General features: G+C 45.4%; 1 protein-coding gene across 1 annotated transcript in view; it reads right to left on the minus strand.

Moving 5' to 3' along the window:
* Positions 1-8,124, minus strand: part of LOC120061961 (phosphatidylinositol 3,4,5-trisphosphate 5-phosphatase 2B-like) — a 33,749-nt gene extending 25,625 nt beyond the window's left edge. The window contains 2 exon segments of the mRNA XM_039011746.1: positions 4,773-4,836; positions 7,977-8,124. Of these exon segments, the coding sequence (XP_038867674.1) occupies positions 4,773-4,836; positions 7,977-8,113 (201 nt within the window). The 5' untranslated portion in view covers positions 8,114-8,124.
* Between the last annotated feature and the right edge of the window lie 19,591 nt (positions 8,125-27,715).

Below are 27,715 nucleotides of genomic sequence, written 5' to 3' on the forward strand. Positions count from 1 at the left end.
CAACATTAACAATGTCTACACTGTATTTCTGATCAATTTTATGTTATTTTAACTGACAAAAAATGTGGTTTTCTTTCAAAAACAAGGACATATTTAAGCATTAAGGCCTGAGGGGGTGTGGTATATAGACAATATACCACGACTAAGGGCTGTTCTTAAGCACGACGCAACGCAGAGTGCCTGGACACATCCCTTAGCCGTGGTACGTTGGTCATCTATCACAAACCCCCGAGGTGCCTTATTGCTATTATAAACTGTTTACCAATGTAATTATAACACTAAAAATAAGTGTTTTGTCATACCTGTGGTATACGGTCTGATATACCACGGCTGTCAGCCAATCAGCATTCAGGGCTCGAACCACCCAGTTTATAAATATATATATATAGAACCTACACAACACAGGTGATCATCATGTACTTAAACTGTTCGTAAAATCTGCTAAAGCTTGGAAGACTGTCTCAAATATGCAGTGCATCTGTTCAGAGTCAGCATATGTTGTTCTAACATTATCCACAAAAGACAAATGGCTGTGGATGTTTTGAATGTGACTGCATGTCTCCAGAGCTCCTCGTGTCTGGAAGCCAAATGACCTGGATATACTCAGAAGGGACAATTGGAATAGAGGTGCTACTCTCCTAGATCCTGGAGGTGCCAAACAGAAGCCATGGCCCCTCACCTCTGTTTGAATGGCCAGTACAAGAACCACATCAAACACACACCGTCCAGCGGGCTGCAGAAACCCCTACTATCCCCACAGGCCAGGAGATGATGTCACAACCAACCACCCACGTCCTGGTAACTGCCAAGGTTGGCTGCCATGAGTCACAGTGTTCCAGCAGTTTACTAGCCGACCTCTGTGTCCTGAGCCAGTCTACCGTACACACCCGCTGCCCGATATAAACAACACTCCAACAGACAGACGCCTCAGACATGTACAGTAAACACGGAGGGGGAAACACACGTTCACCAGCCATAGACAAACACATTAAGGTGCCAGTCAAAGACACAAAGAGTGTTTACACTAAGTGCACTCATAATACCCACAATGCTGCGGGCACAGCCCTATTAGATGTCACGGACAAACTCAGACACAGAGCCCACGGGGTACTCACTGCAACACCGCAAAACAGAAAAAACATGTTCATGTACATCTTCATTTTAGAAATGTTTGTTTTCCTCGTGTGGTTTGATTTTTTGGTGGGGGGCAGACATTACCTGCCCCAGCTGCCAGGGACTTCAAATGATTGATGCATTTTTTCGAGGAGCTCTTGAAAAGTGATTATAAAGTAAATAAGGACAGAATGACACAAGGAGACAAAAATGGCCTCACTTTTTGCTCATAATATCCCTCTCTTTAAAATAACTCTCTCAGAAAAACAAGGAAGCAACCCCCGTAATCCCTAATGGTTTCAAAGCCAACGAGACAATCTGCTTATTGGAGATTTTAGTGACTTCAGGGGAAAACAAATGAAGCTGCGATACAGTATGTGGACGAAAGCCCTGATCTGAAAATAAAGTATTTGAGCTGTTGTCTTTGGACTTGTGCACCTAGTCACGGTGAAGGAATGTACAGGCTGCCTGTAACGTTTTCGTTTTTGTGTGTTTTGGTCCTGATAATAATTAGAACCAGACACTGCGGCTCTTGAATTGAGTCGTCCCCAATAGTTACTGTGTCTAATACACACACATATAACCGCCACACACAAACCAATCCCAGCCACCCCTATCCTCTGCCCGGCTAACCCTCAACACACACATCCCTGTCCATGACACACACACAGACACACTCAAAGCACAAACAGACCCAAACCCCTTTGGAGCACTGGTCAATGACCCAGTGCCAGGGTAGCGCAGGAATCTGTGACACACACACACACACACACACACACAATTTCTCCTCTGTGCAGCTGAGGTCATGCTCGGAGCATGTGGCAACATGGCAGAAAGAGATGCCGTTCAAACAACAAGGTCTGTAGCAGAATGAGCCCAGTATGTGAACACAAGAAGCTTCCTGTTTCCATTCAAACAGACAACACAACTCTGTTGTCGTAGAGTAACGATAACAACTACAGTATTGTACTACACATTCTTTCTCAATAGTGGTTGCTACAAGAGGATACTGTTGCGCTTGTACATGTAGGCTACAGTATATTAGCTTATTTACCAGGCACGTGCACAGATAAGGGTCTACCTGTGCCCAAGAACTTGCGCCTTTACCCTCCCACTCGCCAAGTGAGTTTTGTCCTTGTCTTGCTTCTTGCTAGCTTGATGATAGTTGTTTGTACCCTTATAGTACTGTACATAATTAAACCATTTATATTATACAGTCCCAGTCAAAAGTTTGGACACTCCTACTCATTCAAGGGTTTTTCTTTAATTTGACTATTTTCTACATTGTAGAATAATAGTGAAGACATCAAAACTATGAACAGTTGATGTTGAGATGTGTCTGTTACTTGAACTCTGTGAAGCATTTATTTGGGCTGCAATTTCTGAGGCTGGTAACTCTAATGAACTTATCCTCTGCAGCAGAGGTAACTCTGGGTCTTCCTTTCCTGTGGCGGTCCTCGTGAGAGCCAGTTTCATCATATTGCTTGATGGTTTTTGTGACTACACTTTTCCGGTTTGACTGACCTTCATGTCTTAAAGTAATGATGGACTGTTGTTTCTCTTTGCTTATTTGAGCTGTTCTTGCCATAATATGTACTTGGTCTTTACCAAATAGGGCTATCTTCTGTATACCACCCCTACCTTGTCACAACACAACTGATTGGCTCAAACGCATTAAGGAAAGAAATTCTACAAATTAACTTTTAGCAAGGCACACCTGTTAATTGAAATGCATTCCAGGTGACTACCGCATGCAGCTGGTTGAGAGAATGCCAAGAGTCTGCAAAGCTGTCAAGGCAAAGGGTGGCTACTTTGACAAATCTCAAATATAAAATACACTTTGATTTGTTTACCACTTTGTTGGTTAATACATGATTCCATAGGTGTTATTTCATAGTTTTGATGTCTTCACTATGATTCTACAATGTAGGACCAAGTTTGGGACATCCTGATCTAGAGAGTTTCCCAACCCTGGTCCTCCAGTACCCCCAACAGTACAGCTTTTTCATTACAGCCCTGGACAAACACACCTCATTCAAGTCATTGAGGGCTTGATGATTAGTTTACAAGTTGAATCAGGTGTGCTTGTCCAGGGTTACAATCAAAAATTGATAATTTCGTTACCATTTTGGCATGTTTTTTTTTTTGTTTTGTTATTACATAAAACAACATTCATGCCTCCCGAGTGGTGCAGTGGTCTAAGGCACTGCATCACAGTGCTAGCTGTGCAACTAGAGATTCTGGGTTCGAGTCCAGGCTCTGTTGCAGCCTGCCGCGACCGGGAGACCAATGGGGCGGCGGACAATTGGCCCAGCGTCGTCCAAGTTAGGGGAGGGTTTGGCTGGCAGGGATGTCCTTGTCTGATTGCGCACTAGCGACTCCTGTGGTGGGCCGGGCACAGTGCATGCTGATACGGTTGCCAGGTGTACGGTGTTTCCTCCGACACATTGGTGTGGCTGGATTCCGGGTTAAGTGGGCATTGTGTCAAGAAGCAGTTGGGTTGGTTTGTGTTTCGGAGGACGCACGGCTCTCAACCTTCGCCTCTCCCGAGTCCGTGCGGGAATTGCAACGATGAGACAAAACTGTAACTACCAATTGGATAACACGAAATTTGGGAGAAAAAGGGCAAACATTTTTTTTTAAATAAACAAACACAAATAAAAAATAAAACAACATTCATAAAGCAAACATCATCACACAGCAAATACTTCAAAAGTGTGAGCATTTGTTGCAGAACAGCGATTTTTTATGAATATTGACCCGAAAACAACATTTTGAGGGAGTTGGCCATCAGTAACAAGCCACTAGTGGAGTTGACAACGATACTCAAAACATTTTCAATACAAACATTTCTAAAACATGGAAAATTATTCATTTGAAAATCCCCAATAAAAACATTACCATTTTATCAGATCATTCAACATAAATAAATCTGACGGAGTTGACAACTCATTCAAGTCATATACACAGTAGCAATTTCATTTTTCCTCAGTTGCTTTATGTTTCTAAAACCTTATTAAATCTAACATATTTGAACCAAAATTCATATTATATCTTGATCTATCAGGCAGATGGAGTTGACAGTTTATGGTTGTGACCATGGTGATTTCAATATTGTTTGTTTAAATCTATCAAAAGGAGAGAACTTTACAGACCATGAGCAGTCTTGTGGCACTACAATGAGGGGTCCTTATGGTATAGCTGCCCCTGCTTATTCCTGATTCATTTAGGATTTTAGACATATTGACCAAATCTCCGGACACATCGTTTAGGAATCTGAGTTTTGAGAGAAATGTTCTTTAAAGTCCCAGAGGGTTATTGCAAGAAACTACATAAGATAATTGTTCAGTTAATATCTATTATTGCCCGTTTTTAGAATTCTAAACACTTTTTTGAAGAGTTTAAAATTGGGATCCTTTGCTCCAGACAAAGGCATTTCCAGGCATACTGTAGAGCTGACATGGAAATGAATAATATAGAAAGTATTTAGAAAATTCCCAAAACAGATCTTTTCCTCCTAAAATATTTTTTAAGCTCAAATATATATATTTTTTTGTAACTATAAAAACAAAGTTTCCCTGTCGGACAAGGATTGCCCCGACTTTCAATGTGAGTGGGGTATGGAAACTCGAACATGAACTTTAATGATGGTCACTCACCTGAACAGCTAATAGGCCATCTACATCAGGAAGAATACGATAAGTGTGAACGTGCCGTTGGAACCTGAAAAGGGGAAAATAACATTTATAAAGGTACTATGAACTCCAAGACATCACTACAGCACTATACCACTGCCGTGGGACAGAAATAAACAGCAAAACACGCTTTAAAGTAGGAAGAGCAGATGTGCTGCCCTTGTTAAAAAATACTGCAACTTTATAAACAACACGCCAATTTGTTGATGGTGTGACTCATTTAAGTGGTTATTTTAGCAACTTCACAGTCCACTGCGGTAGCATGAGACTACATGACTACCCACACACCTACTGTTTTTACACACCACTGTTTACACAAGCTACAGCTACACAAACCGTCATGAGGGGTGTCACTCGCCTGAAACACATGTGGGCTTCATGTTCCATAATAATCACTTGGTAGTAAAATCATACCACTAGTCTTTGTCAAGTATCCAATGGATAGCTAACTTTTATCTCTACTCCCTCGCACGACCTTGAGACACAGTACAGTAAATGCCTGTAACTCCCCCTCTGTTAATAGCCCTCTGTTGAAAGCCTTCTGTTGAAAGCCCCTTGTTGACTTGTTGAAAGCCCTCTGTTGAAAGCCCCTTGTTGAAAGCCTTCTGTTGAAAGCATTCTGTTGAAAGCCTTCTGTTGAAAGCCCCTTGTTGACTTGTTGAAAGCCCTCTGTTGAAAGCCTTCTGTTGAAAGCCTTCTGTTGAAAGCCCCTTGTTGAAAGCCCTCTGTTGAAAGCCCTCTGTTGAAAGCCCCTTGTTGAAAGCTCTCTGTTGAAAGCCTTCTGTTGAAAGCCCCTTGTTGAAAGCCCCTTGTTGAAATACCCTTGTTGAAAGCCCCTTGTTGAAAGCCCCTTGTTGAACGCCCCTTGTTGAAAGCCCCTTGTTGAAATACCCTTGTTCAAAGCCCCTTGCTGAAAGCCCCTTGTTGAAATCCCCTTGTTGAAAGCCCCTTGTTGAAAGCCCCTTGTTGAAAGCCCCTTGTTGAAAGCCCCCTGTTGAAAGCTTGACCTTGTGATGCCTGGTAGAAAAGCACACGTACAATTCATCTAAAAGGAATGTTTATTTCCCAGTAATGAAGTTAGAGAATATGCAAAGAAACAGTAGACCTGTATTGATGTGGAGATTAGATTAGATTTAGACGGCAATGGTGTCTAAATTACATCTAGACACCATTGCCCTAGAGAACACAAAGAACAATATATACCTCGGCCTTAACATCAACGCCACACGTAACTGCCACAAAGCTTTGAACGATTTGAGAGACAAGGCAAGAAGGGCCTTTATGCCATCAAAAGGAGCATCAAACATCATTAGTGTACAGTAGGCCTGTATTAATGTGGAGAGGGTGGGAGACGGGGGGGGACATCAAATTCCACATACCAATTAGGATCTGGCTAAAAATATTTTTCAGTTATAGAACCCATTGCCCTTTATGGTTGTGAGGTCTGGGTTCCGCTCACCAACCAAGAATTCACAAAAAAGACAAACACCAAATTGAGACTCTTGCAGATGCATGCAGAATTCTGCAAAAATATCCTCTGTGTACAACGTAAAATTACAAATAATGCTTGCAGAGCGGAAGTAGGCCGATACCCACTAATTATCAAAATCCAGAAAAGAGCCATTAAATTCTACAACCACCTAAAAGGAAGTGATTCCCAAACCTTCCAAAACAAAGCTATCACCTACAGAGAGATGAACCTGGAGAAGAGTCCCCTAAGCAAGCTGGTCCTGGAGCTCTGTTCACAAACACAAACACACCCCACAGAGCCCCAGGACAGCATCACAATAATTGTTTTATTTAACCTATATTTACCAAGGCAAATCCGTTAAGAACAAATTCTTATTTACAATGACCGCCTATTAGACCCAAACAAATCATGAGAAAACAAAAAGATAATTACTTGACACATTTGAAAGAATCAACAAAAAAGCAGAGCAAACTAGAATGCCATTTGGCCCTAAACAGACAGTACACAGAGGCAGAATACCTCACCATTGTGACTGACCCAAACGTTGACTATGTACAGACTCAATGAGCATAACCTTGCTATTGAGAAAGGCCGCCGTAGGCAGACCTGGCAGACCCATATCTACTGGTTGAAATACCACAGTGTGCCATCACGGCAGCAAGATTTGAGACCTGTTGCCACAAGAAAAGGGCAACCAGTGAAGAACAAACACCATTGTAAATACAACCCGTATTTATGTTTATTTATTTTCCCTTTTGCACTTTAACTATTTGCACATCGTTACCACACTGTATATAGACATAATATGACATTTTAAATGTCTTTATTCTTTTGGAACTTCTGTGAGTGTAACTTTTACTGTACATTTTTATTGTTTATTTCACTTTGTTTATTATCTAGTTCACTTGCTTTGGCAATGCTAACATATGTTTCCCATGCCAATAAAGCCCTTGAATTTAATTGAATTGAGAGAGAGGGAGCGAATGAGCGAGCGGGGGAGAGAGAGGGAGTGAGAAAGAGAGAGGGAGTGAGCGAGCAGCATGAGCAGCAGTGGGGCTCAGCTTTCAGGAATGCGTCTGGCTCAGGGCCGCTTTGCACAGAGAGCCATGTGGTCACAGCAGCTCCCTCCCTCTTCCAGGGGCCCCAAGGAAGACTGAATGAAGGAGAGAGGAGACGAGAGGAGAGGGGGGCAGGGAGCCCTAACCAGGGTTACACACACACTGGCCAGGCTGGGTTGGGCTGTAATCAGAACAGGGCAGCCTGACTGTTCTTGGGCTGAGCCACAGCCATCTCCCTGCCCACCGGCCCAGCTCAGAGTGAGACTGATGGAGATGACAGAGAGACAGGCTGCTGAATACAATGCAGACATTGAGACAGTCATTGAGACAGTCTATAAAACTTGTGAATATGAGGTTAGTTCCCCTTCTACTGACATGTAGGGGAAAGTTACCAGTGTCCCGTGAGCAGGTGTGGGTGTCTGACTGCGAGCACCCCTGGGTTCATAATGACCATACACACTCAGAGATGGAAAATAAGTGTGTGTGTGTGTGTGTGTGTGTGTGTGTGTGTGTGTGTGTGTGTGTGTGTGTGTGTGTGTGTGTGTGTGTGTGTGTGTGTGTGTGTGTGTGTGTGTGTGTGTGTGTGTGTGTGTGTGTGTGTGTGTGCGTGTGTGTGTGTGCGTGCGTGCGTGTACTCACAGCAGACAGAGGGCGTAGGCTCCAGGCACAGACTCACTGTCCCTGACAAGGAAGCTGCCGTCCCTTCCAGCCCGAGCCAACAGGTCCTCTGCATGCACACGGGTGATGTCACGGTGGTACCACGCCGCCATCGCCATGACATCCGACAGTGTTGTTGTCCACCTGTCAGTCAGTGGAGTGTCTGTCTTTCCAACAGGGTAACCCACAGTAAGGTAGAAGGTCAGAGGCGACACACACAGTCTGTCTCAGACACCTGTGTCATAGCACCATGGGACCCTCCAATCAGGAACTCACGTTGTGCTGTCCTCTTGAGTGTTCACAGCTTCTCCATCATCCTGGTCCTAATTAGTAAGGTCACTCAGGAACATCAACAGCAGCCCTTCTCATTTACTACAGGCACCCCCTCCGGGGTCTTACTGTGTTACGCGTCCTGTTGTGGTTGAGGATTGTTGCCGTTTTAGAGTCAGAGTGAATAACCCTCCCACAGATATCTGTGTGTGTCCAGATTCCAGAAATACAGTTGCTTCCTCTTGATGAACTTTGGCCCACCTTGCTGCTAGTTCCCCCTCAGAAAGACACCGTCTCAGTGTGCAGGCTGCTGCCAGCCGGATGTTCGTCTCAGGCAGACAGAGCCCATTGTGGAGGAGAGAGAGAGAGAGAGAGAGAGAGAGAGAGAGAGAGAGAGAGAGAGAGAGAGAGAGAGAGAGAGAGAGGAGCAATGGTGCGTAAAGCCAACCACCCCAGGGGGCACTGACAGCAGTGCCTGTAGCCTCACCACAAACACCAGCAATGCTCCTGCCTGCTGTCCCCTCAAAAGCCCTGCATGCAAACAACACAGAAAAGAAGAACCAAAAGCAGTCAGTTAGCCACACAAACAAACCCTGCTGCACAGCCTGCTGTGGTGGATAGAAGTCAGCGCCCAGGCAGCCGTGCAAGAGAAACCAGACAAATTCAAATCATTTCCCAGTTGTTTTTCCATATAAGGGAAAGGGGGAACACCCTACAGAGTTCATCTGATGGTTGCAGTTCTCTCTAGATTTCAGTCTCTCTCTCTCCCTCTCTGTTTTCAGACGTAGATTCCAGAGGGTGGGTGGGGGGTGTTGGTGGGGGATGTCCAGGGTCCCTGGTTGGTCCTGTGCTGAGAGTGTTTTGGGGAGGTCTCATCCCCCTGGGGTAGTGTGTTCCGTATCTCTTTGGAGTATCGTCAGAGGAGGAGGGGAAGGGGTAGTAGAGGACGAGAGGACTAGCCCTGTTAAAGCACAACGCGGGCAGCACAGACAGAGGAAGTGACTCCCCGCTCCAGATGTGAGTAAGAAGGAAGAGAGAAAAAAACTGACGCAGCAGCCAAAATAATTCCTGCGAGTGACTATACTTCAATAACCAACACTGCCAGCAGACTCCTTTCTCTGGGCCCACCCCTCCCTCCTCCTCCTCCCCCCTCATTCTTCTCCATATTTTTCCTGAATTTTCAAAGACCAAACACAGCAACGCCGTGCACACTCAGGTGGGTTGCTTGGCACAGCCACTGTCTGTCTCACTTGTGCGTCCTTGTCCTCTTTTCCAGACTTTTTCCCACTGTGCTGGCTAGATTTACCCCTCTCTCTTTATCCCTCTACCCGTCTCCTTCTCTTCCCCTCTCTCTTTCTCTTGCCCTCTCTCTCTTTCTCTTCCCCTCTCTCTCTCTCCTCCCCCTCTCTCTTTCCCCTGCCCCTTCTCCATGTCACTCTCCCTAACTTCCCTGCCTTCTCTCCCTCATTTCTCAGCAGAAAAGCAGCCTCCATATGAATTTGATCATCCCTTACTTTCTGAATCATATTTTGGTCCTCCACAACAATGCCCCTCCTCTTCTCCCAGGGTATTGTGGGCAGTTATTTGGCTCCAGCTGTGCTGCCTCTTACTATTCAGCAGAAATCCATCACACACACCATTGCCCGCCCTCTCAACTCATCTGTTTATTACAGGCCCACTGCCATCTCACCACTTTCTAAAGGCCAACCAGTCATTGTTGTGCCTCCATGTGGATGCGTGTTATTTTTTTCAATATATATTTTTATAACCTTTACTTAATTGGCAAGTCAGTTAAGAACAAATTCTTATTTACAATGACGGCCTAGGAACAGTGGGTTAACTGCCTTGTTCAGCGGCAGAACAACAGATTTTGACCTTGTCAGGTCGGGGATTCGATTCAGCAACCTTTCGGTTACTGGCCCAACGCTCTAACCACTAGGCTACCTGCTGCCCCTTATAGGACAGTGACTGCTGAGCCCCACACCACTCTGCCCAACCATGACTGTGAAAATAAAGGTTAATTCTCATCAACACACAGCATGGTCTGACCCTGTCTGGTCCAGTCCTGTCTGGTCCTGTCCTGTCTGGTCCAGTCCGGTCCTGTCCTTTCTGGTCCTGTCTGGTCCTGTCTGACCCTGTCTTATTATTACCCTGGGCTCATCCATCACCTGTCGCTGTCCGTTCAATTACCAGGGCTAATATGTTTAGGGAAACACTGGATTACACAGGAATCTATGACAACCAACCTGCCCTTTCTGGTAACTTAGTTATCTACTTTCACTTTCTATAATGGCTCTACGTTCTGCACTGATGGAGGAAGCCTGTCTTCATATCAGCTCGACGGATGTATCAGGGCTTGCAAACTATCACAAATTACAGAGGGAAATCCAGCTGCAAGCTACCCAGAGATGTGAGCCTATCAGACAAACTAAATGCCTTCTATGCTCGCTTCGAGGCAAGCAACACTGAACCTTGCGTGAGAGCACCAGCTATTCCAGACGGCCTTGTGATCTCGCTCTCCGACTGTGTGATCTCGCTCTTGCGAATGTAAACAGGTTAACATTCGCAAGGCCTCAGGGCCAGACGGAATACCGAGCATGGGCTGACCAGCTGGCAAGTGTCTTCACTGACATTTTCAACCTATCTGTAATACCAACTTGTTTTAAGCAGACCACCACTGTACCCGTGCCCAAGAATGCCAAGGTAACCTGCCTAAATGAGTATCGCCCCGTAGCACTCACATATATAGCCATGAAATTATTTGAAAGGCTGGTCATGGCTCACATCAACACCATCATCCCAGACACCCTGGACCCACTCTAATACGCATACCACCCCAACAGATCCACAGATGAGTATCTCTTGCACTCCACACTGCCCTCACCCACCTGGACAAAAGGAATACCTATGTAAGAATACTGTTTATTGACTACAGCTCACCATTCAACACCATAATCCCCTCCAAGCTCATCACCAAGCATAGGACCCTGGGACTGAACACCTCCCTCAAAAGATCCTCAAAAACATCTACAGCTGTACCATTATGAGCATCTTGACTGGCTGCATCACCGCTTGGTACCGCAACTGCAAGGCACAGATTGTGGTGAGTACGGCCCAGTACATCACTGGGGCCGAGCCCCCTGCCATCCAGGACCTCTATACTAGGCGGTGTCAGAGGAAGGCCCAAAAAAAAGACTCCTGGAACCAACAGGACCCTGAACAGCTTCTACCCCCAAGCGATAAGACTGCTAAACAAGACTGCTAAATAGCTCATCAAATGGCTACCCGGACTGCCTGCATTTAACCTTTTTTGCACTAGCTCTCTTGCAACGACTCTATGCACAAACACGGGACTCTACCCACACACTCACACGTACTTACACTGACATCCTAAAACAGACATACGCACTCACTACATATGCCTGTAACAGGGTGGAGGTGCCTCTATTTTAGCAATTACTGTTGTCCTCTGAATTGTAGAAGTGGCTCTACAGAATGCACCTCCACCTGTTCCTACAAAACGGTGGTGCATTTCCTGGAGCGGGAGTAGGGAAAGACAGCGACAGACTGCTGCTGTCTCCCAAGTCCCATACCAGACCTAGGGGAGCTTGCAAACTCTTTTATACAGTCTCCGTGTGTTTGTGTTAATGTGCTAGCTGTAAGTATCCGGAGTACACTTGGGTTTGGCTGTGTGGACTTGGAGACAAGTCAGCAATGTCATTCTTGTGTTTTTAATCTATTGTGTCTATTGCTACATTTAAGGTCTTGCCTGTTTATTGCATGTGCGCTTTAGTCTGTGAAGACCTTTTGATATTTAATCCTTATTGAATACTGTGAGCTTTGCTGTTTTCCACTGGGATCTGGTTTGCTGTGTTTTCCACCTGTTTGCTGTGCTGACTAAGATACTTCCGCTGACATTGCATGCAACTACTCAATTATTGCAGTAGCCATTTTGTACTGAAGACTGAGACACACTGTAACTTGCCTTTTTGGTATGATTCCAAGCCCGACCAGTACAGCCCCGTTTGTACATTTTCACCTGATATCTTTGTAATAAAATGATATTTTTGATAATCATCTGTTGCGTTTCTATACCGGTACCCAGTTCAAGTCTCTATTGATCCTGCCTTATCCTAAAACCTGTGGTGGTTACATTTGGAGTATTAGACATTTCTGTGTAAAATCCCCCACGTTACATGCCCACACACACATAACATACTGACACCCCACACACACAAACACTTTCACACTCACAACATTCGCTGCTGCTACTGCATCTATCCTGTTGCCTAGTTACCCCTGCTATTTGTATTTAGCTACCTCAATTACCTCGTACCACTGCACATCAACTCAGTACTGGTACTCTCTGTATACAGCCATGTTATTTTTACTTTTTTTGTTGTTATTCGTTATTCACTGTGTATTTATTCCTCATGTCACTATTTCCATTTTTTTGATAGATTTATTACATATTTATCTTTAACTCTGCATTGTTGGAAAAGGGCCCGTAAGTAAGCATTTCAATCAATCTGGTAATCAATCAAATGTATTTATAAAGCCCATTTCACATCAGCAGATGTCACAAAGTGCTATACAGAAACCCAGACTAAAACCCAAAACTGCAAGCAATGCAGATGTAGAAGCACATTGGCTAGGAAACACTCCCTAGAAAAGCAGGAATCTAGGAATAAACCTAGAGAGGAACCAGGCTCTGAGGGGTGGCCAGTCCACTTCTGGCTGTGCAGGGTGGAGATTATAACAGAACATGGCCAAGATGTTTGACCAGCAGGGTCAAATAATAATCACAGTGGTTGTAGAGGGTGCAACCGGTCAGTACCTCAGGAGTAAATGTCAGTTGGCTTTTCATATCTGTGCATTCAGAGGTCGAGACAGCAGGTGCGTTACAGAGAAAGAGAGAGTCGAAAACAGCAGTTCTGGGACAAAGTAGTACGTCCGGTGAACAGGTCAGGGTTCCCTAGCCGCAGACAGAACAGGAGCAACAACACGACCAGGTGGACAGGGGACAGCCACGAGTCATCAGACCAGGTAGTCCTGAGGCAGGATCCTAGGGCTCAGGTCCTCCGGGAGGGGAGGGATGGATAGAGCAAGAGAGAGAGAATTAGAGGGAGCATACTTAAATTCACAGAGGACACCAGATAAGACAGGAGAATTACACCAGATATAACAGACTGACCCTAGCACCCTGGAACATAGACTATTGCAGCATAGATACTGGAGACTGGAGACTGGAGACTGAGACAGGAGGGGGTCAGGGGACACTGTGGCCCCGTCCAACGATATCCCCGGACAGGGCCTAACAGGCAGGATATAACCCCACCCACTTTGTCAAAGTACAGCCCCCACACCACTAGAGGGATCTCAACAGACCACCAACTTACTACCCAGAGACAAGGCTGAGTATAGCCCACGAAGATCTCCCCCATAGCATGAACCAGAGGGGGCGCCAACCCGGACAGGAAGATCACGTCAGTGACTCAACCCACTCAAGTGACGCACCCCTCCTAGGGACGGCATGGAAGAGCACTAGTAAGCCAGGGACTCAGCCACCGTAATATGGTCAGAGGCAGAGAATCCCAGGGGAAAGAGGGGAGCTGGCCAGGCAGAGACAGCAATTGCGGTTCGTCACTCCAGTGCCCTGCCATTCACCTTCACACCCCTGGGCCAGACTACACTCAATCATAGTTCAGTAAAGACTTAAAGGTTGAGACCGAGTCTGCGTCTCTCACATGGATAGACAGACCATTCCATAAAAATTGAGCTCTATAGGAGAATGCCCTGCCTCCAGCTGTTTGCTTCGAAATTCTAGGGACAATAAGGAGGCCTGTGTCTTGTGACCGTAACGTACGTGTAGGTATGTAGGGCAGGACGAAATCAGAGAGATAGGTAGGAGCAAGTCCATGTAATGCTTTGTAGGTTAGCAGTAGAACCCTTGAAATCAGCCTTAGCCTTAACAGGAAGCCAGTGTAGAGAGGCTAGCACTGGAGTAATATTATCAAATGTTTTGGGGGGTTCTGGTCAAGATTCTAGCAGCCGTGTTTAGCACTAACTGAAGTTTATTTTGTGCTTTATCTGGGTAGCCGGAGAGTAGAGCATTGCAGTAGTCTAATCTAGAAGTGACAAAAGCATGGATTAACTTTTCTGCATCATCCAATTGATGGCACTGTTGCATCAACACGTCTTGATCTGTCCCAAAGTCAGACTTAATCCATTGGAAATACAAAAAAAAAGAAAGAAAAAAAGAGGAAGCAGGGCAGAGGAAAGGTCAGAAAGAGAAAGGGGGAGAGAGAGAGTGAGGGAGATAGAAGGGGAACCTTGGTTACCAACCAAGTGTTTCTGGATCCAATGGTTATGTTAATACCCATGGTATTTCCCAAGAAATGTGGTCCCTGGAAATGCGTATGTCCTAGTAGATCTCATGGCACTGTTCTACATAAAGATAGGTACATCACTCTTTTGCCCTGGAATTTCTCCAAGCCTGGTAATCCTAATCTGACCATTTAGTGACCCTATATATCTCATAGCTAATACCTGCCTGCCCATCACCACTGAGAAAGCATGGGAGGACACAGAAACACGTGGACATCATGGCTGACGTACGTTGCTCAGTACTGGTGCTTTAGTTGGGGGTATGACTACACATTGTATTGATATAGATGAGTATAGTGCAATATAAAGTCAATACAGAGTCCTACACCAGAACTGTTTGAAAGCGTCATTTTGATAAATATGTAAACATTTTCAAAATGTACATATTTCTGTTTTATCCAGACACATTAGTCTCCTTACATATCAATCAGTGCCCTGTCCATCACTCTCCATCACAGGAGGTTGGTGGCACCTTAATTGATGCCATTCCATTTGCTCTGTTCCAGACATTATTATGAGCCGTCCTGCCCTCAGCAGCCTCCACTGCTCTCCATGTCACTTGTTGTGGCTTTTATAATCCTGCAAGGTGTGGTGGTTTTGTGTGTTATAACTTGTCTCTCCAGTGGTCTGAGACATTAAGTTACTTTTTGTCTATATACAGTATATCAAGTTTTCAACCACATGGAGCGCAAATGGGAGCGAGTTTAGCTGTAAGGGGATTAGATGAAGACATACTTTGTGATCTCCTTCCTTCAGCTGAAATTGTCAGACGAATACCTCAAACTCGTTATATAACCAAGGGAGAGGCCTGAAAATACAACTATAGTGTTGGATGTTCCTGGACAAAGCTTTTTTCTGTGTACCTTAATCACTCTACATCCCCTTTTTTTTGGCACCAGCTAAAAATAGGAGATAAATATGAAATACATATTGATTGAATTGATTTCAAAATACAATTCTTGTAATGCATGCTTACAATGCAAAGTATGGACCATACTGTACCAAAAACACATTGTGATGGCATCCCATTCCAGCCATTCAGTGCACTTCAATTAACGGTGCCTAAAAGCAGCACTGAGTCCAGTTAAGCCCAGTGTGAATGAGGATAGGCGATTTTCTACACACTTATAGCAACTTAGGCTTTCCTTGAGAAGTGGAGAATCAAGCTGCCAGAAGTGCGAGGCGTAAGAGGCTTATCAATAAGACGCAGCCAATGATTTCACACTAACATTGCTATTCTGGCATCTCAAGTCCAAACGATATCTCTCAACGACAAAGAAATCACACAGTGGATATTACGATATCAATATCTGGACTTGCCCACCTTGATTTATTGGAATGGAAGGAACATTTGTCTTAACCTTTCATTAAATATATATTATTATCAAGGGTCTTTAAACTGACACTAGGCACAGAGTATTATCAAAAAACTGTTGTAGAATAGGGTGGATTTTTATCAACTTCTTTGAATGAACAGTCATGGCCAAAAGTTTTGAGAATGACACAAATATCAATTTTCACAAAGTCTGCTGCCTCAGTTTGTATGATGGCAATTTGCATATACACCAGAATGTTATGAAGAGTGATCAGATGAATTGCAATTAATTGCAAAGTCCCTCTTTGCCATGCAAATGAACTGAATCCCCCAAAAACATTTCCACTGCATTTCAGCCCTGCCACAAAAGGACCAGCTGACATCATGTCAGTGATTCTCTCGTTAACACAGGTGTGAGTGTTGACGAGGACAAGGCTGGAGATCACTCTGTCATGCTGATTGAGTTTGAATAACAGACTGGAAGCTTCAAAAGGAGGGTGGTGCTTAGAATCATTCTTCTTCCTCTGTCAGCCATGGTTACCTGCAAGGAAGCATTTGCCGTCATCATTGCTTTGCACAAAAAGGGCTTCACAGGCAAGGATATTGCTGCCAGTAAGATTGCACCTAAATCAACCATTTATCGGATCATCAAGAACTTCAAGGAGAGCGGTTCAATTGTTGTGAAGAAGGCTTCAGGGCGCCCAAGAAAGTCCATCAAGCGCCAGGACCGTCTCCTAAAGTAGATTCAGCTGCGGGATCGGGGCACCACCAGAACAGAGCATACTCAGGAATGGCAGCAGGCAGGTGTGAGTGCATCTGCATGCACAGTGAGGCGAAGACTTTTGGAGGATGGCCTGGTGTCAAGAAGGGCAGCAAAGAAGCCACTTCTTTCCAGGAAAAACATCAGGGACAGACTGATATTCTGCAAAAGGTACAGGGATTGGACTGCTGATGACTGGGTTCAAGTCATTTTCTCTGATGAATCCCCTTTCCGATTGTTTGAGGCATCCAGAAAAAAGCTTGTCCGGAGAAGACAAGGTGAGCACTACCATCAGTCCTGTGTCATGCCAACAGTAAAGCATCCTGAGACCATTCATGTGTGGGGTTGCTTCTCAGCCAAGGGAGTGGGCTCACTCACAATTTTGCCTAAGAACACAGCCATGAATAAAGAATGGTACCAACACATCCTCCGAGAGCAACTTCTCCCAACCATCCAGGAACAGTTTGGTGACGAACAATGCCTTTTCCAGCATGATGGAGCACTTTGTCATAAGGCAAAAGTGATAACTAAGCGGCTCGGGGAACAAAACATCGATATTATGGGTCCATGGCCAGGAAACTCCCCAGACCTTAATCCCATTGAGAACTTGTGTTCAATCCTCAAGAGGCAGGTGGACAAAATAAAACCCACAAATTCTGACAAACTCCAAGCATTGATTATGCAAGAATGGGCTGCCATCAGTCAGGATGTGGCCCAGAAGTTAATTGTCAGCATGCCAGGGCGGATTGCAGAGGTCTTGAAAAAGAAGGGTCAACACTGCAAATATTGACTCTGCATCAACTTCATGTAATTGTCAATAAAAGCCTTTGACACTTATGAAATGCTTGTAATTATACTTTTTCCATAGTATTCCAAAGTAACATCTGACAAAAATATCTAAAGACACTGAAGCAGCAAACTTTGTGGAAATTAATATTTGTGTCATTCTCAAAACTTTTGGCCACGACTGTACAGGACATGTGGTGCCCATTTGAAATATATGAATCTGTCACCTGTATTGGCAGTGGTTGAAGAATGTTTAAAATGGCAGCCTCAGTCAAATCTAGACATTGCACAGAGTTAACTCGGACCGAGCTCATTTTAAGCAGATTTTAACATATTAACATTGCACTAACCAATTTCATTTAGGCATTAGCAAAATCTCCTACAGTAGCTTTACTCCTTGCCGCTTGGTTCATGCCACTTATGGAGTATACTTCAGACAAACCGGGAGGGATCTTTAAGTGTGTCTATGTACATGAAGTTGTCTTGAATTTGTTAGGACAGCCATGGGGAAGAGGATGGATTCAGAAGTGAAATGTCTTAATCTGAACTCAACTCAAATTAGGGGACCAATGCATCGTTCTGGTAATCTCATCTCCCAGTGATTAGCTACACTGGCTTAAATTCATATACTTAGAAAAAAAGGTGCTATCTAGAACCTGAAATGGCTAATCGGCTGTCGAAATAGGAGAACCCTTTGAAGAACCCTTTTTGGTTCCAGGTAGAACCCTTTTGGGTTCCATGTGGTTCTACATGGAACCCAAAAGGGTTCTACCTGTAACCAAAAAGGGTTATTTAAGGGGACAGCCGAAGAACCCCTTCCTATGGAACCATTTTTTCTAAAAATGTATTATATCAACATCAATAAAATAAATATATTTCCTAAGGCAGTATTCACTTTGCCACAGACCTGACCAATAGACACTAAGATACAGGAATGAGGAAGTGTTTGTTCCTTTTAGTTAGTGTCACGTTCTGACCTTAGTTCTTTTGTATTTTCTTTGTTTTAGTATGGTCAGGGCGTGAGTTGGGTGGGTTATCTATGTTTGTCTTTCTATGTTGGGTTTTTCGTTTTGGCCTGATATGGTTCTCAATCAGAGGCAGGTGTTTGTCGTTGTCTCTGATTGGGAACCATATTTAGGGAGGTTGTTTTCTATTGTGTTTTGTGGGTGGTTGTCTTCTGTGTCTGTGTGTTCCACACGGAACTGTTTCGGTTTTCGTTCGTTCGTTTATTGTTTTGTATTTGAGTGTTCAGTTTGTTCTATTAAAGATTCATCATGAACACTTACCACGCTGCACTTTGGTCCTCCTCTCTTTCTCCAGACGAAGATCGTTACAGTTAGTGCACACAGAGCAGATGCACTCTAAAAAGAAAACAATTCCTGGAAACCTTACCTTAAATTGAGGAGATATTAAACATTTTCAATTAAGTGCCTGCACCTGCTGTTTTTTAAGTTTGGCAGTTAGGTTCCTGCAAGAACCCCCAAGAACTAAGAAGGTTCCTCGATTAACCCCAACTCCTATGGGGTTCTTGGAAGTACCTTTTGGGGGCATTTTTCAGTGTCAATAACCCTAATTTTCTTCAAAGAACTTTAAGGATCTTAGGAGAACCCTTGTTTGAACCCCTAATTTTGTGTTCATTGTTCTTCATCATCGATGAATGATTGACTATACAGCAGATGCATTGTAACAGGCCCACAATGTGGTTACGATGTGGATATATTTGACTGTTTTCACTGCCTAACATTTAGAAGTAGTCCCTTTTCCAGGTTTAGAAGAAGTGACTGCTAAATGCTAACCTCCATTCGTATAAACGGATAGCATAGCTAGTTTAGAGAAATCAGTGATGGTAGTCAGTCATTTTTAACTGTAATGCAGTTGATTGGTGACGATGACGTGAACATGTATTGTGGTTGACATCCATGTAAGCATTATACTCCCATTTTTACCTCAACATAGTGGGAAATACACACACTGTATAAACAATAGCCTAAATGTAGGCTCATTTTGCTGGGGGGCAATGAGGCATCTCTTTCCCTCACTGCATCTTTCCCCCACACGTTTCCATGGCATTTCCATTGTTTTGTTCGAATTCCATTTACCTCTTCACTGTATCTATGGCATCACCCTCATATGGAGTCATACTGAAATCAATGGAAAAAATAACCTAATATCACGCTCACTGAAGGTCCAGTAGATCCCAAAATGAACTGTTTTTAGTGGAATGGGCTTTCTTTTTTGTGTTGTGTGAATTCATACCTGATTGAAACTCAAGATATAGCTGTTGCAGTGTCTTTCCTGGAGTGCCAGGTGTCTTTCAAAGAGCTGTACACTACATATAAATAGAATCATTCTATTCTTTGCTGCACTAATATGTTCAGTAGTAGAAGGGGTAGTGAGGCCACTGAGGAGGAGTACAGGTCACAGGTGTTAACGTGTTTACAGGTATTCCCAGTTACCCTTCCTCAGCCGGCCTGCCCGTGATCATCTCAACCTGCCCTCATGATCCGGCGACGTAATCCCCAGCAGGTGTCCTTCTGCCTAGTTACATTTAAGGAAATCCCAGCCTTTCTGGCCCATGAATGGCAGCAGGCAGGGCCGGGCCATCTGTTGATAAGCAACTTCTTGCTAAGGTTAGGGTTAGGTTTAGGTTTAGAATAAGGGTAATGGTAAGGATTAAGGTTAGGGCTAGGGTTCAAATCAAATCCAAATCAAATTTTATTGGTCACATACACATGGTTAGCAGATGTTAATGTGAGTGTAGTGAAATGCTTGTGCTTCTAGTTCCGACCATGCAGTAATATCTAACAAGTAATCTAACAATTTCACAACAACTACCTTTTACACACAAGTGTAAAGGAATTAATAAGAATATGTACATATAAATATATGGATGAGCGATGGCCGAACGGCATAGGCAAGATGCAGTAGATGGTATAGAGTACAGTATATACATATGAGAGGAGTAATGTAGGGTATGTAAACATTATATAAAGTGGCATTATTTAAAGGGACTAGTGATACATTTATTACATCCCATTTTTTATTATTAAAGTGGCTAGAGATTTGAGTCAGTATGTTGGCAGCAGCCACTCAATGTTAGTGATGGCTGTTTAACAGTCTGGTGGCCTTCAGATAGAAGCTGTTTTTCAGTCTCTCGGTCCCAGCTTTGATGCACCTGTACTGACCTTGCCTTCCGGATGATAGCGGGGTGAACAGGCAGTGGCTCGGGTGGTTGTTGTCCTTGAGGATCTTTTTGGCCTTCCTGTGACATCGGGTGGTGTAGGTGTCTTGGAGGACAGGTAGTTTGCCCCCGATGATGCGTTGTGCAGACCGCACCACCCTCTGGAGAGCCTTGCGGTTGTGGGAAGCGGTGATACAGCCCGACAGGATGCTCTCGATTGTGCATCTGTAAAAGTTTGTGAGTGTTTTTGGTGACAAGCCAAATTTCTTCAGCCTCCTGAGCTTGAAGAGGCGCCGTTGCGCCTTCTTCACAACGCTGTCTGTGTGGTTGGACCATTTCAGTTTGTCCGTGATGTGTACACCGAGGAACTTAAAACTTCCCACCTTCTCCACTGCTGTCCCGTTGATGTGAATAGGGGGCTGTTCCCTGAAGTCCATGATCATCTCCTTTGTTTTGTTGACGTTGAGTGTAAGGTTGTTTTTCTGACACCACAGTCCGAGGGCCCTCACCTCCTCCCTGTAGGCCGTCTCGTCGTTGTTGGTAATCAAGCCTACCACTGTAGTGTCGTCTGCAAACTTGATGATTGAGTTGGAGGCGTGTATGGCCACGCAGTCATGGGTGAACAGAGAGTACAGGAGAGGGCTGAGAACGCACCCTTGTGGGGCCCCAGTGTTGAGGATCAGTGGGGTGGAGATGTTGTTTCCTACCCTCACCACCTGGGGGTGTCCCGTCAGGAAGTCCAGGACTTCAGTTGCACAAGGTGGGGTCGAGACCCAGGGTCTCGAGCTTAGCCACGAGTTTGGAGGGTACTATGGTGTTAAATGCTGAGCTGTAGTCGATGAACAGCATTCTTACATAGGTATTCCTCTTGTCCAGATGGGTTAGGGCAGTGTGCAGTGTGATTGCGATTGCGTCGTCTGTGGACCTATTGGGGCGGTAAGCAAATTGGAGTGGGTCTAGGGTGTCAGGTAGGGTGAGGTGATATGATCCTTGACTAGTCTCTCAAAGCATAGATAGTCATTTCGCTAAGTTACCTTAGCTTTCTTGTGAACAGGAACAATGGTGGCCCTCTTGAAGCATGTGGGGACAGCAGACTGGGATAGGGATTGATTGAATATGTCCATAAACACACCAGCCAGCTGGTCTGCGCATGCTCTGAGGACGAGGCTAGGGATGCCGTCTGGGCCGGCAGCCTTGCGAGGGTTAACACGTTTAAATGTTTTACTCACGTTGGCTGCGGTGAAGGAGAGCCCACAGGTTTTGGTAGCGGGCCGTGTCAGTGGCACTGTATTGTCCTCAAAGTGAGCAAAGAAGTTGTTTAGGGTATGGGTTAAGTTTAGGGTTAGGATAAGGGTTAAGGTTAAGGCTAGTAGATATTTTAAATGTTATTGATAGTCTGTATAGCATGTACAGATGGACCAGTGGCGACCAACTGTTTTGAGCTCTACCTGCTTAGAAAAATATATATACACTGCTCAAAAAAATAAAGGGAACACTTAAACAACACAATGTAACTCCAAGTCAATCACACTTCTGTGAAATCAAACTGTCCACTTAGGAAGCAACACTGATTGACAATAAATTTCACATGCTGTTGTGCAAATGGAATAGACAAAAGGTGGAAATTATAGGCAATTAGCAAGACACCCCCAATAAAGGAGTGATTCTGCAGGTGGTGACCACAGACCACTTCTCAGTTCCTATGCTTCCTGGCTGATGTTTTGGTCACTTTTGAATGCTGGCGGTGCTCTCACTCTAGTGGTAGCATGAGACGGAGTCTACAACCCACACAAGTGGCTCAGGTAGTGCAGCTCATCCAGGATGGCACATCAATGCGAGCTGTGGCAAGAAGGTTTGCTGTGTCTGTCAGCGTAGTGTCCAGAGCATGGAGGCGCTACCAGGAGACAGGCCAGTACATCAGGAGACGTGGAGGAGGCCGTAGGAGGCCAACAACCCAGCAGCAGGACCGCTAGCTCCGCCTTTGTGCAAGGAGTAGCACTGCCAGAGCCCTGCAAAATGACCTCCAGCAGGCCACAAATGTGCATGTGTCTGCTCAAACGGTCAGAAACAGACTCCATGAGGGTGGTATGAGGGCTCGACGTCCACAGGTGGGGGTTGTGCTTACAGCCCAACACCGTGCAGGACGTTTGGCATTTGCCAGAGAACACCAAGATTGGCAAATTCGCCACTGGTGCCCTGTGCTCTTCACAGATGAAAGCAGGTTCACACTGAGCACATGAGCACATGTGACAGACGTGACAGAGTCTGGAGACGCCGTGGAGAACGTTCTGCTGCCTGCAACATCCTCCAGCATGACCGGTTTGGCGGTGGGTCAGTCATGGTGTGGGGTGGCATTTCTTTGTGGGGCCGCACAGCCCTCCATGTGCTCGCCAGAGGTAGCCTGACTGCCATTAGGTACCGAGATGAGATCCTCAGACCCCTTGTGAGACCATATGCTGACACATGCACATTTGTGGCCTGCTGGAGGTCATTTTGCAGGGCTCTGGCAGTGCACCTCCTTGCACAAAGGCGGAGCTAGCGGTCCTGCTGCTGGGTTGTTGCCCTCCTACGGCCTCCTCCACGTCTCCTGATGTACTGGCCTGTCTCCTGGTAGCGCCTCCATGCTCTGGACACTACGCTGACAGACACAGCAAACCTTTTTGCCACAGCTCGCATTGATGTGGCATCCTGGATGAACTGCACTACCTGAGCCACTTGTGTGGGTTGTAGACTCCGTCTCATGCTACCACTAGAGTGAGAGCACCGCCAGCATTCAAAAGTGACCAAAACATCAGCCAGGAAGCATAGGAACTGAGAAGTGGTCTGTGGTCACCACCTGCAGAATCACTCCTTTTTTGGGGGTGTCTTGCTAATTGCCTATAATTTCCACCTTTTGTCTATTCCATTTGCACAACAGCATGTGAAATTTATTGTCAATCAGTGTTGCTTCCTAAGTGGACAGTTTGATTTCATAGAAGTGTGATTGACTTGGAGTTACATTGTGTTGTTGAAGTGTTCCCTTTATTTTTTTGAGCAGTGTATATACAATACCAGTCAAAAGTTGGGACACACCTATTCATTCAAGGGTTTTTCTTTATTTTTACTTTTTTCTACATTGTAGAATAATAGCGAAGACATCAGAACTATGAAATAAAACACATGGAATCATGCGGTAAGCAAAAAAGTGTTAAACAAATCTAAATAGATTTTAGATTCTTCCAAGTAGCCGCCCTTTGCCTTGATGACAGCTCTGCACACTCTTGGCATTCTCTCAAGCAGCTTCACCTGGAATGCTTTTGCAACAGTCTTGAAGGAGTTCCCACATATATTGAGCACTTGTTTCCTGCTTTTCTTTCATCTTGCGGTCAAACTCATCCCAAACCATCTCAATTGGGTTGAGGTCGGGTGATTGTGGAGGCCAGGTCACCTTTTGAGCTTCTAGTCATGAAATCTATGCAGCCTACTCAATCACTTTATATAGTGTAACGATGTACGCTGAGAGTCGGGAAGCAAGTTCAGGGAGTGAGTGCTTTAATAAATAAATTAAACAAAACACTTAACACAAACAACGCACAGACATGACCCAGGAACAGAAACAATGATGACTGGGGAAGGAGGTCAAGGAGGTGATGGAGTCCAGGTGAGTGTCATTATGCGAAGACGCGTGTGACAAGTGTGCACCATAACGAACAGCCTGGTGACCTAGAGGCCGGAGAGGGAGCACATGTGACAGTACCCCCTCCCAACGCGCTGCTTCAGCCGCAGGATGCCGACCAAGATGACGATCCTGGGGATCAAGAGCGGACCGGTCACCTCTGCTAAGGCGCGGGAACCTGTCGATCCAGCTGAGGTGCGGGAGCGTGGCGACCTAGAGCGCCGGAGAGAGAGCATACTTGACAGTACCCCCTCCCCGGCGCATTCGACTCCAGCCGCAGGACGCCAACCACAGGGACGATCCCGGGGATCCGGAGCGGCCCGTTCGCCTCCCTTGAGGCGCAGAAACCTGATGAGCTGGCTGAGACCTCCCGGTTGCCTCGGTCGGCGCATGGAAACCTGTTCACCCAGCTGAGGCATGGGAGCCTATCGAACCCGCTGAGGCATGGCAGCCTGTCGAGCCAGCTGAGGCATGGAGCCTATCAATCCCGCTGAGGTATAGAAACCTGTTGAGCCACCTGAGACAGGGGAACCCATCGAACCTGAGACCTCCCAGGTAGCTCCGGCTCCAACACCCGAACCCGACATCCCCTCCAACACAAAAACAAAACAAAAAAACACTCCCTGATGCTTCCCTTTGTTGAGTCGTCATTCTGTAACAATGTACGCTGAGAGTCGGGAAGCAAGTTCAGGGAATGAGTGTTTTAATAAATAAATTAAACAAACACGTAGCACAAACAACGCACAGACATGACCCAGGAACAGAAATAATGACGACTGGGGAAGAAACCAAAGGGAGTGACATATAAAGAGCAGGTAATCAAGGAGGTGATGGAGTCCAGGTGAGTGTCATTATGCGCAGATGCGCGTAACGATGGTGACATGTGTGCGCCATAACGAGCAGCCTGGTGACCTAGTGGCCGGAGAGGGAGCACACGTGGCCTCCTGGGCCGTATACAGCATTCCTCACTGAGTTTCCTGAATTCCTATCGGACCTTGTAGTCATGGCAGATAATATTCACATTTTTGGTGACTTTAATATTCACATGGAAAAGTCCACAGACACACTCCAAAAGGCTTTCGCAACAACTGTTGCATAGCAACTCTCAGCCTTCCTTTAGACAAACAATGTATACAAAATGCTTCAGTCTGGTTTTAGACCCCATCATAGCACTGAGACTGCACCCATAAAGGTGGTAAATTACCTTTTAATGGCATCAGACAAAGGCTCTACATCTGTCCTCGTGCTCCTAGACCTTAGTGCTGCTTTTGACACCATCGATCACCACATTCTTTTGGAGAGATTGGAAACACTAACTGGTCTAGGCGGATAAATTCTGTCCTGGTTTAGATCTTATCTGACGGAAAGATATCAGTTCGTCTCTGTGGATGGTTTGTCCTCTGACAAATCAGTTGTAAGTTTCGGTGTTCCTCAAGGGTCCGTTTTAGGACAACTATTGTTTTCACTATATATTTTACCTCTTGGTGACGTCATTCAGAAACATAATGTTAACTTTCACTGCTATGTGGACGATACACAGCTGTACATTTCAATGAAACATGGTGAAGCCCCACATTTGCCCTCCCTGGAAGCCTGTGTATCAGACATGTAACCTTTATTTAACTAGGCAAGTCAGTTAAGAACAAATTCATATTTACAATGACGGCCTACACCGGCCAAACCCGGACAACGTTGGGCCAATTGTGCGCCACCTGGCTGGTTGTGATACAGCCTGGATTTGAACCAGGGTGTCTATACTGACGCCTCAAGCACTGAGATGCAGTGGATGACAGCAAATGTTTTACTTTTAAACTCGGACAAAACAGAGATTCCAATTCTAGGTCCCAAAAAACGAGATCTTCTGTTGGATCTGACAATTAATCTTGATGGTTGTGCAGTCATCTCAAATAAAACTGCGAAGGACCTCGGCGTTACTCTGGACCCTGATCTCTCTTTTGACGAACATATCAAGAATATTTCAAGGACAGCTTTTTTCCAACTTCATATCATTGCAAAAATCAGAAACTTTTTGTCCAAAAATTATGCACTTCTAGATTAGACTACATCAATGCTCTACTTTCCGGCTACCCGGATAAAGCACTGAATAAACTTCAGTTTGTGCTAAACACGGCTGCTAGAATCTTGACTAGAAGCAAAAAAATATATCAAATTACTCCAGTGCTAGGCTCTCTGGCTTCCTGTTAAGGCGAGGGATGATTTCAAGGTTTTACTGCTAACATACAAAGCATTACATGGGCTTGCTCCTACCTATCTCTCCAATTTGGTCCTGCCATACATACCTACATGTACGCTACGGTCACAAGACGCAGGCCTCTTTATTGTCCCTAGAATTGCTAAGCAAACAGCTGGAGGCAGGGCATTCTCCTATAGAGCTAAATTTTTATGAAATGGTCTGCCTATCCATGTGAGAGACGTAGACTCGGTCCTGACCTTTAAGTCTTTATTGAAGACTCATCTCTTCAGTAGGTCATATGATTGAGTGTAGTCTGGCCCAGGGGTGCGAGGGTGAACGGAAAAGCACTGAAGCGATGAACCGCCCTTGCTGTCTCTGCCTGGCCGGTTCCCCTCTCTCCACTGGGATTCTCTGTTTCTGACCCTATTATGGGGGCTGAGTCACTGGCTTACTGGTGCTCTTCCATGCCGTCCCTAGGAGGGGTGCGTCACTTGAGTGGGTTGAGTCACTGACTTTGGCACCCCCTCGGGTTTGTGCCATGGGGGAGATCTTCGTGGGCTATACTCAGCCTTGTCTCAGGGTAGTAAGTTGGTGGTTTGCGGATGTCCCTCTAGTAGTGTGGGGGCTGTGCTTTGGCAAAGTGGGTGGGGTTATATCCTGCCTGGTTGGCCCTGTCCGGGGTTATCTTTCGACAGGGCCACAGTGTAGCTGTGGAGCCAGGCTAGTAACCATCACGTTCTGCCTTCTTCCTGTGGTGTAGCTGTGGAGCCAGGCTAGTAACCATCACATTCTGCCTTCTTCCTGTGGTGTAGCTGTGAAGCCAGGCTAGTAACCATCAGCCTCTGCCTTCTTCCTGTGGTGTAGCTGTGGAGCCAGGCTAGTAACCATCAGCCTCTGCCTTCTTCCTGTGGTGTAGCTGTGGAGCCAGGCTAGTAACCATCAGCCTCTGCCTTCTTCCTGTGGTGTAGCTGTGAAGCCAGGCTAGTAACCATCAGCCCCTGCCTTCTTCCTGTGGTGTAGCTGTGGAGCCAGGCTAGTAACCATCACCCTCTGCCTTCTTCCTGTGGTGTAGCTGTGGAGTCAGGCTAGTAACCATCACCCATCTGCCTTCTTCCTGTGGTGTAGCTGTGGAGCCAGGCTAGTAACCATCAGCCTCTGCCTTCTTCCTATGGT

Source organism: Salvelinus namaycush, chromosome 17 (assembly GCF_016432855.1).
Source record: "Salvelinus namaycush isolate Seneca chromosome 17, SaNama_1.0, whole genome shotgun sequence".
Classification (NCBI taxonomy): Eukaryota; Metazoa; Chordata; class Actinopteri; order Salmoniformes; family Salmonidae; genus Salvelinus; species Salvelinus namaycush.